Below are 9,637 nucleotides of genomic sequence, written 5' to 3'. Positions count from 1 at the left end.
GGGCTCCATCCTTGACCACGCCCAAAAACCCCTCACTGATGTTTCTAGGCAGGAGTTCTACTACTTCATGTTTTGAGAATTTAATTCAAAGCTGTTTAAAAACTCACAGCTGGGGAGGTCATACGCTCGTGGAAGGAGGAGTCTTATTACTGTTGTTCTAAGTTGATTGACTTCTAAAAGTTTGTTTATTCCCATAGACAAGTTCTACTTCTAATCTTGAGCAGAGAAGATTCTGCAGGGAGGAGTGGTGAATGCTTAATGAATGCTTAAGCTCATGAATGCTTAAGGTGCTGAGAATGAGGAGTGCTCTGCCCTAAACAGGATGTTAATGCCCTGCCAGCTAAGAATCCGGGAACATGGGAAATGAGAAGTGATGTTTAGCAGGACTCCAGTGGCATCAATGTCTGGGCACAGCACAGACATTGTAGTCATAAACACACAGAGGCTTTTGCAGCCTGCACGAGACTGATTCTATCAGTAATCAATCATGGGTTGGAGAGGGGCTTATGGAGCCACATATCTCCTTGCTAAACTATTGGTTTCTTATGGCTTCTGGAAGGGCGGTAACCAATTTCTACAGTGTTATACCCATTGATGTGCACCAGGATCCAAAGGCCACCCGTAACCAAACAGACAATGGGTTACAAGACAAGCTGTGAATATTGTTCAGATAGGAAAAGGTAGAAAGGAGGGGGGCATTGATAGGAGTAGGAGGGACAAAAGAGGGGGTGGGGTGAGGCATTACCAGTCAAATTAATTTTAAAACCTCGGGGTTGGCTGGAGAGATGGGTAAGTAGTTAAGAGCACTGGCTGCTAAAGGACCCAGGCTCCCACATGGCAACCCACAAGTGTTTGTAACTCCAGTCCCAGGATGTCTCTGTCCTCTCTGGCCTCTGCGGACACTACATGTATGTGCAGTCCAGAGACAGACATGCAGGCAAAACACCCATACACATAACAATAAATAAACAAAATAAAACCAAAATAGGAAGACTTGAAGTTGGGAGGGTTGGGGGTGGGGAGCAGGTGGATCTGGAAGAAAATAATCTGGCTAAGAAATAAAGAAAGGAGTGAGGAAGAGAGGGTGGGGAGGAGAAAAAGAAGAGAGAGGGGAAAGCTTCAGTCTTTGGCCAGTTGGCGACATCACAATTGGATCTACAATGAAGAAATACTGCCATGGTGTTTGTGAGCTGGGGTTCAATGGGTAGAGCATGCATGAGTCCCTGAGTTCCATGCCCAACTCCATATAACCCCAGGACATGGTGGTGCACACTCAGGAGGTAGAGGCAGAAGGATCAGGAGTTTAAGATCAGCCTTGGCTTTTTATTGAGTGAGAGGTTAGCTTGGGCTGCAGTAGGCAGACTTGAGGGGAAGTCTCTCAAAGCAAGGAACACAGAGGAACACAGCAAGGAGCACTTATAATCCCTAGGGAAGCTGGCACAACAAGAAAGAACATGAATGGAACATTATGGACAGTAAAGACAACATGCATGGACACCTTCTAACTTGCACATATGCTCAGACAAACTCATGAACATACAAGCATGTTTCAGATGTCACTTTTAGGGCAGGTATGTTGTAGATCTCTTGTAATCCCAGCATTCCAGAGGTTGAAGGCAGGAAAGACATGAGTTCAAGGCCAGCCTGAGCAATATGGTGATATAGGGAAACAATAGCTACTTGGGAAATCCTGTAATTAAAAAAAATAAATATCAATAACAAAGCAAAGATATGTTGATGTGGGGAACGCTCTGCTGTTTGTGGAGTCCAATTATTTGTCTTAGCTCTCTGTTGGTTTTCAAGCCCTCCTGGGAGTCTTGAAAAAGACCTAAGTCCCAGCCAACAAGAGCCTTCCAGCGCTCCTCAGAGCATAGAAGGAAACCAGAAGAAGGGTTCCAGAAGAGACTTCCAGGACCCAGCAGTATCTCACCTGCACCTGCCACCTTGAAACCAAACTCCACTGTGGAGATCCTGGAGCTCAGGGTCATCGCCTTCCCCACCTATACAAAGGTTCTAAGGAAGCAGGGAGTCTTGAAGGAATGAAGAAGGGAGAAGCAGGCAGAGGAATTGAGGCAGGGGTTGCGGCTGAGATGGAGGACATTGTCCTAGATGCTGTTTACGAAGACTCCGTGGCGCCTTTCCATCCAGTCTCTATGAAACCCCAAATGGAAAGGAAGGATGGTGCCTGACAGAGGCGCCTGCAGGGAAACTAAAGCGGGGATACGCCCGGACCTTGAGGTCTCAGAGAAAGTGCTTGACAGAAGAGATTCCTACACTTCCGAAGCTCCTCCCTCCACCCTCCTCCATAACTCCAATTCTCCACCACCACGCCCCCCCCCCCCCCCCCCCCCCCCCCCCGCCATCCTTCACTGCAAGCATCCTAGGCGGGGTCAGGAGGCGGAGCACGCGGGTGACCCAGCGGTGACGTGAGTACTGCTCCACAAATATAGAGACGCCCGGGGACGCAGAGCTCCGCAGCCATCTCGTCCAGAGCCAGAGCCAAAGTGGTCGGTTGACACCCGTCCATCAGACGCCACCAGCAGCGCCACCACCATGCGGGAAATCGTGCACCTGCAAGCCGGTCAATGCGGCAACCAGATCGGAGCCAAGGTGCGCCGGGCTGGGTAGAGGGTGGGAATGCACAGGGGCTCGGAGAGGGGTCCTTGGCTCTCTCAAGGCTCACCCAGGAATTTTGCATCCCAGGTGGAGGAGGGGAACCAGGGCAGAGCCATACTGGGAACAAAGAGGCTGATGGGGGCAGGGCCTGGCCTTGTGTCTCTTGGCCACAGCTGGCCTCACAGCTGGGCCACTGTCACCCTCAGTTGCCTGGCACAAAGAGGCACAGCCCCTCCTCCCAGGGTTTGCTGCCGGATGGACTGGCACCAAGTGGCTCTGGTGGGGCCAAGCCTCTCCCTACCTCCAACTGCTCCCTTCTTTCTGGCTCATGCTTTTCTGTGGCTCTGAGTTCCCAGTTACCTCGCAGGCAGACAGCCAGGAACTGGAGAAGTGGCTTTAAGAGTATCCTAGACATAGCATCTCTTAGCTCTTCCCGACTAGCACTGTGACCCACTCTGACATCTTACCACTTGGTGGATAGAGGCAGGAGCCCAAAAATAGCCTCCCATACACAGTAAGTTGGAGGCCAGCCTGGGTACGTGAAACCTGTGTCAAAAAAATAAGGGATGGGGGCTATAGCTCAATAAGTTGAGCCCTTGCCTAGGTGTTGTGGCATACACCTGTCATCCCAGCCACTAGGCTGAGTTGAGGCAGGAGGATCTAGAGTTCAATTTCATCCTAAGCTATCTAGTGAATTTCATGTTAGCCTGGGCTTTTGGAGACACTGCCAAAAAAATAATACAGACACATACATACATACATACATACATACATACATACATACAACATACATACATACATACATACATACAATTTTAAGACAATACATCAAAAAAAAAAGCTATTCTACATATCCCATCATCAAACAAACAATAGGGCAGGCAACATGGTTCCTCTGGAGCTTATGGCCAAACTTGACAACCCAAGCATGCAGTGTGAATGCACACACACATAAAATGTTTTTTAAAATGATGTAAAACAATAATAACAAAAGGAAAATCTATTCACTTTGCTCCCCAACCCCTAGTTCTGGGAAGTCATCAGTGATGAGCATGGTATCGACCCCACTGGGACCTATCATGGGGACAGTGACCTCCAGCTGGAGAGAATCAATGTCTACTACAACGAGGCCACAGGTAGGGCAGCCAGTGAAATGGCACAGGCGTGGGAGTAGGGGGACACTGTCAAGAAGGAACAGGATGTGCCCTGGAGCCTGCTGGACCTGGCACTCAGCCCAGCCACCCTCCATCTGCCATCCCCACAGGTGGAAATTATGTTCCCAGAGCTGTGTTGGTTGACCTGGAACCTGGCACCATGGACTCCGTCCGCTCTGGCCCTTTTGGCCAGATCTTTCGGCCAGACAACTTTGTATTTGGTAAGTCCCTCTCCAGCGTGGACACACAACATGTTTGTTTTTGTTTCTAAATGCTTAAAGAATATTCTGTAACTAGCACCAAAGGGATTTGACTAGGCACACAAGAGAACCCTGGGGAGACGTCAGACACAGCTGAGGGGCTTCTTAAAGAAGCAGCTGTGTTTAGATGGGGTATCTCTAGCCTAGGGTAACCTCCATCTCTCTATATAAGTGACGTTAGCCTTAAACTAATTTTTGTAACTTAAGATAGCCCTGAATTCCTGATCTTCTGGGATGTCCCAAGGTTTTCTATGGGGCTGGGGGTGGAGCCTAGGGCTTTGTGGATGCCAGAGTAGCACTCTACCTGCTGGGAAGTGGTGGCCTTTAATCCCATCACTTGGGAGGCAGAGGCAGGTGGATTTCTGAGTTCGAGGCCAGACTGGTCCACAAAGTGAGTTCCAGAACAGCCAGGGCTACACAGAGAAATTCTGTCTCAAAAGACAAAAAAAAAAAAAAAAGAGCACTCTGCCCCCTGAGCCTAGCCCCAGGGGAGCACTCTACCTGCTGAGCCCAACCCCAACCCTCTGGAGACATTGTGCTTAAGAAGGAAGTGAGCAGGTTTTTTGTAGACACCACTCTACTTCCTAGAAGGAATCTGAGCTCAGAGGAGTCAGTCCAAGACCACAGAGTTGATATTTGTCAGTCTGTCTCCAGCCTCAGCTCCATGGCAATGGCAGGGAGTCAGAGAGGGAGCAAGCAGGAGACTGTTTTGTTGTCTGCTGCAGCCCCAGCAAGTGGCCTTGGGCAAGTGAGTTTCCCTTTCTGGTGGATACAAACTTTGTGGAAGATAATGTATGCCTGTGTGGGTATGGTGAATACAAGGTCCTCTGAAATGACTGAAGGGAGAAAGACACACAGAAGTGAGGTGGGCCAAAGAGCATGCACACGGAGTGTGTATCTGAGAGGCAGGCTGAGAGGAGGGGGATGGCAGAGAGAAAAGACAGGAAAAATTAAATAGAGGTTTGGGAGATGAATGTAAAAGTGTCCAGTATGCAAGCATAAAGATGGAAGTCCAAATCCGAAGCATCCATTTAAACATACAGGCACAAGGACTTATGTCTGTAGCCATAGCTCTGGGGAAGTAGCAACAAGAAAATTCCTGGAGCTCACTGTCATGCCAAGTGTTGACTTCTGGTCAAGCGAGAGACCGACCATGTCTCAAAGTAAACAAACAAACAAGGTGGCGAGAGATAGAGGGAGATACCAGACATTGACCTCTGGCCTCTGTACACGTGTTTAGACACAGGCATGTACACACAGGTACACACACAGGTAAAATGGAGCAGAGGTCTGCTGGAGGTGAGGGAGTGGCTATGAATATGGGTGGAGAAGGAATTCCAGGCAGACAGACTGGCCTGTGCAAAGGTCCCAGAGCAGAACATAGCCCTTTGTGATGGAGAAGCAGCCAGCCATGAGGCCCATATGACTGACTATAGAAGAGGGAATGAGGAAACATGGAGGACCAGGCAGGACAAACAGGGCAGTGGGAGGCCACCTGTGGGCTGCGGGGGCCAGCAGGAACTGGTGTAGGAGGTGAAAGAGGAGCCTTTGGGACCTGACTGAAGTCACCGGCACCCTCTGGCCACTGCAGGGAGAACAGACAAGAGACAGAACCTAGTCAGGGGACTAGGAGGAGGCAGGGAAATTTTCAAAGCTTAGGTGAGGTATGATTTGACTTAGCTTTTTGTGGTAGCCTTCTAGCTTCTGGATTAGGGTGTGGCAAAATTGAAACACTTACTATTAACTTTAAATATTATATCACACAATAATCGGGGCTGGAGAGATGGCATAGCAGTTGACAGCACTCTGTTCTGGCAATGGACCCTGTTTGGTTCCCAGGATCCTGGTGTGCTTCAACTATCAACTCCAGAGCACTCGACACCTCTGAAGCCAGCCTGTGCTAAGATTCAATAATTAATAGACAACAATGAAAAGACTGGAATAATAATGTTAGCACTATTGTTATTTTACTGATTTAATTTACTTTGGGGGACTGTGGTAGTTAGTTTTATTTATTCCTTCATTCATTTATTATGTTAATAGCTTTGTTTTAGCTGGATGTGGTCGTATGTACCTTTAAACTCATCACGGGGGAGGCAGAGCACAAGGCCAGCCTGTTTTTAAAAGTGAGACTTTTAAAAACCAACCAACCAAAAAAAGTTCTATTTTTATGTGTGTGTGCATGTACATAAGTATAATATATATATATGTATATGTATATATATGTATATGTATATATATATATATATACATATGTGTGTATATGTATGTATGTATGTATGTATGGGCATATAAGTATAAGCCCTACAGACCAGTAGAGGATATTAGAGTCTCCATGCATACAGGAGGTGGCTGTGAGCCACCTGACATGGGTACTAGGACTCGAACTCAGGTCCTTTGGAAGAGCAGCTCGTGCCCTTAACCACTGAGCTGTCTCTCCAGTCCTCTAGTGGTTTGTCTTAGGTAGACTTTCTTTCTTTCTTTATATAGGTTCTCACTGTATAGCCCTGGCTGCTCATGAGCTTCTGGCTTTGTGCCTGGAAAGTGCTAGGATGACAGCAATAGACTACCATGCTCGGCTCCAGGTCATTTGTTTATTGAGCACAGGGTCTCACATGCCCCAGGCTGATCTCTAACCCCATGTGTAGCTCAGGATAACCTTGAACTCCCGTTCCTCTTGCTCCACTGAACACTGAGATGCCAATAGACATCAGGAAGCCTAGTGTCTGTGGTGCTAGACACGGGACCCAGGCAAGTGCCCACCCTGCCCTGTCCCTTGCTGCCTCTGCCTCCATCTCTTCCTCTCACACCTTCTGCTCCAACCACAGAACCACAGAACCACACAAGCCTCCTGGCTGCTCCTCCACATCACCAGCCTCCAGATTTATATTTTAGCCAAGACATAAAAATCATACACATTTGTGGGGGGTCACATTATATTTTGATACAGGTCCATACTGTATACAATGTCTGGATTAGGATAAAGATACCAACTACCCCAAACATACATCAGAGTTTTATTTATCTTAAAAAATTTCCCTTCAGCTGCATGGGATCCTATATATTGTTATTGTCTGTAGTAACCCTATTGTGTAACAGCACAACTATTACTATTATTACTGACAATTATTTAATATAGTAATAGGCATAAATAATAATCAATACTTTATTATCAAACAATCAACTATTAAAGTGTGATTAACTTAATTCTATCGTTATCTTTCAATTTTTATTTTATTTATAGTTTTTGGGGAGTGAGCGTTTTTTTTGCCTGTGTGTCTTAAATGCCTGGTCCTACAACTGCTACCTCCTGAGAACTGCAATGAGAGTGAGGCCAACACACCAGGCTTCTGTTGTGGCAAGGTTGGAACTCTAGGCCTCACAAGTGCTAGGCAGGGCTCTATCCATGGAGCCTAGCCAGTACTCTTAGCATTTTCTAGTCTAATGATTCAAATACTAGTGCAGTGCAGACGAACGTGTTGGAGAGTCCACCCCTCCCCTATGCCTGCAAATTCAACCCTGCCCCTTCCCCAGGTCAATCTGGAGCAGGCAACAACTGGGCCAAAGGTCACTACACAGAGGGCGCAGAGTTAGTAGATGCAGTCCTGGACGTGGTGCGCAAAGAGGCCGAAAGCTGCGACTGTCTCCAGGGCTTCCAGCTCACCCACTCGCTCGGAGGTGGCACCGGCTCAGGCATGGGGACGTTGCTCATCAGCAAGATCCGAGAGGAGTTCCCAGACAGGATCATGAATACGTTCAGCGTGGTGCCGTCACCCAAGGTGTCTGACACGGTGGTGGAGCCCTACAATGCCACGCTGTCTGTGCATCAGCTGGTGGAGAACACTGATGAGACCTACTGCATCGACAATGAGGCCTTGTACGACATCTGCTTCCGCACGCTCAAGCTGACCACGCCCACCTATGGGGACCTTAACCACCTGGTATCAGCCACCATGAGTGGAGTGACCACCTGCCTACGCTTCCCTGGCCAGCTCAACGCAGATCTACGCAAGTTGGCTGTGAACATGGTACCGTTCCCCCGTCTCCACTTCTTCATGCCAGGATTCGCACCCTTGACCAGCAGGGGCAGCCAGCAGTATCGTGCCCTCACCGTTCCTGAGCTGACCCAACAGATGTTCGATGCTAAGAACATGATGGCTGCGTGTGACCCGAGACACGGTCGCTACCTGACCGTGGCTGCTGTCTTCCGGGGACGGATGTCCATGAAGGAGGTAGATGAGCAGATGCTAAGTGTGCAGAGCAGGAACAGCAGCTACTTTGTGGAGTGGATCCCCAACAACGTCAAGACCGCTGTCTGTGACATCCCACCCCGGGGCCTGAAGATGGCAGCCACCTTCATCGGCAACAGCACCGCCATCCAGGAGCTGTTCAAGCGCATCTCAGAGCAGTTCACTGCCATGTTCAGGCGCAAGGCCTTCCTGCACTGGTACACGGGCGAAGGCATGGACGAGATGGAGTTTACAGAGGCAGAGAGCAATATGAACGACCTTGTGTCTGAGTACCAGCAGTACCAGGATGCCACGGCTGAAGAGGGCGAATTTGAAGAGGAGGCCGAAGAGGAGGTGGCTTAAGTCTCACTCTGCCCCTGGCAAAGTTTTGACCCTAAGCACCCCACCTCTACACCCCGTTGCTTCGTTCCCTCAGATTCCACGAGCATCTTCAGCATGAGGGCCAAACCCAGGTTGCTTCTATTTGCTTCACCTTTAACTCCTAAACCCCACTGTCTCTCCAACCTGCCAGGGAAGGGCTCTTCTAGTTCCCATTAGCACCCCTTCAACACACACACACACACACACACACACCACCACACTCCACCTCCTTAGATCTTGAAAATCCTTTCTTTTATGCCCTGTCCCTTCCCCAGCACTCCTGAACCATTCTCCACCTCCACATATTTCTCTAGATCTTCACCTAACATTTCCCCAGCCTCCAAGCCCTCTCACTTTGCCTTACCTCTGACCTCACAGCTCCCTGCTCCTGGCCCAGCACCTTGGCTCCCGTAATTCCCCGTTTGTTCCTGCCCTGTGCCTTAGTTCAGTACCTACCAGAGAAATGCTGAAGGAAGAGGAAAGAGAGGCCTGTTGCCTGGGGTGAGAGAGCCCCTCCCTACTATGCACCCAACCCTGCTCTCCCCTGCTGACCATCCATCAATAAATGAGTCATTGCTTTGATGTGGCTTTCTGTTTGATTTAGTTTCTTCTCTGAGTGCAGCTAGGGAGTGGAGAGGCCCACAGGGTGGAGGAGGGCCACTGAAGATCTTCAGCTCCTGGAGTGGTGGGGTACAGGGACTGCAGAGCCAAACAGACCAGGCTAGACCAGAGCAACCCTGTGGTGTAAGATAAGCCACTTGCACACCAGGAACAAGCATACTGGAGCCACAGTCTGTACTCTGGAAAGACGGACCTGAAGGTCGATGGATTTTTTTTTTTTCCCTCTTTCCAGTGTGGCCACACTGAATCATTGAATGCATCTTCTTCTGCCTTTTGTTTGGTTTGGGTTTTGATGTTTTTGAGACAGGATCTCCCTATGTAGAGAGTTCCAGGTTGTCCTGGAACTCACTGTATAGCCCAGGCTGGCCCTGAACTT

At 48.9% G+C, this 9,637-nt stretch overlaps 1 protein-coding gene across 1 annotated transcript; it reads left to right on the top strand.

The window, feature by feature from the left end:
* The first annotated feature begins 2,371 nt into the window (after positions 1–2,371).
* Tubb4a (tubulin beta 4A class IVa) lies at positions 2,372–9,222 on the top strand. The gene is made up of 4 exons (XM_031346563.1): positions 2,372–2,610; positions 3,644–3,752; positions 3,881–3,991; positions 7,565–9,222. The coding sequence occupies exons 1-4, from the start codon at positions 2,554–2,556 to the stop codon at positions 8,620–8,622; spliced, it is 1,335 nt and encodes a 444-aa protein (XP_031202423.1). The 5' UTR covers positions 2,372–2,553; the 3' UTR covers positions 8,623–9,222.
* The last annotated feature ends 415 nt before the right edge of the window (positions 9,223–9,637 follow it).

The sequence above is a fragment of the Mastomys coucha genome, unplaced genomic scaffold, assembly GCF_008632895.1.
Source record: "Mastomys coucha isolate ucsf_1 unplaced genomic scaffold, UCSF_Mcou_1 pScaffold3, whole genome shotgun sequence".
NCBI classification, from domain to species: domain Eukaryota; kingdom Metazoa; phylum Chordata; class Mammalia; order Rodentia; family Muridae; genus Mastomys; species Mastomys coucha.
The sequence above is the reverse complement of the archived record's forward strand: the minus strand, read 5'-3'. Positions and strand labels throughout refer to the sequence as shown.

Bases quoted from the DNA above. Each gene is read 5' to 3' on its own strand.
- Tubb4a (XM_031346563.1), top strand. From the start codon at position 2,554: ATGCGGGAAATCGTGCACCTGCAAGCCGGTCAATGCGGCAACCAGATC. The intron at 3,753-3,880 runs GTAGGGCAGCCA...CCATCCCCACAG, and splicing joins CTACTACAACGAGGCCACAG to GTGGAAATTATGTTCCCAGA. The intron at 3,992-7,564 runs GTAAGTCCCTCT...CCCCTTCCCCAG, and splicing joins GCCAGACAACTTTGTATTTG to GTCAATCTGGAGCAGGCAAC.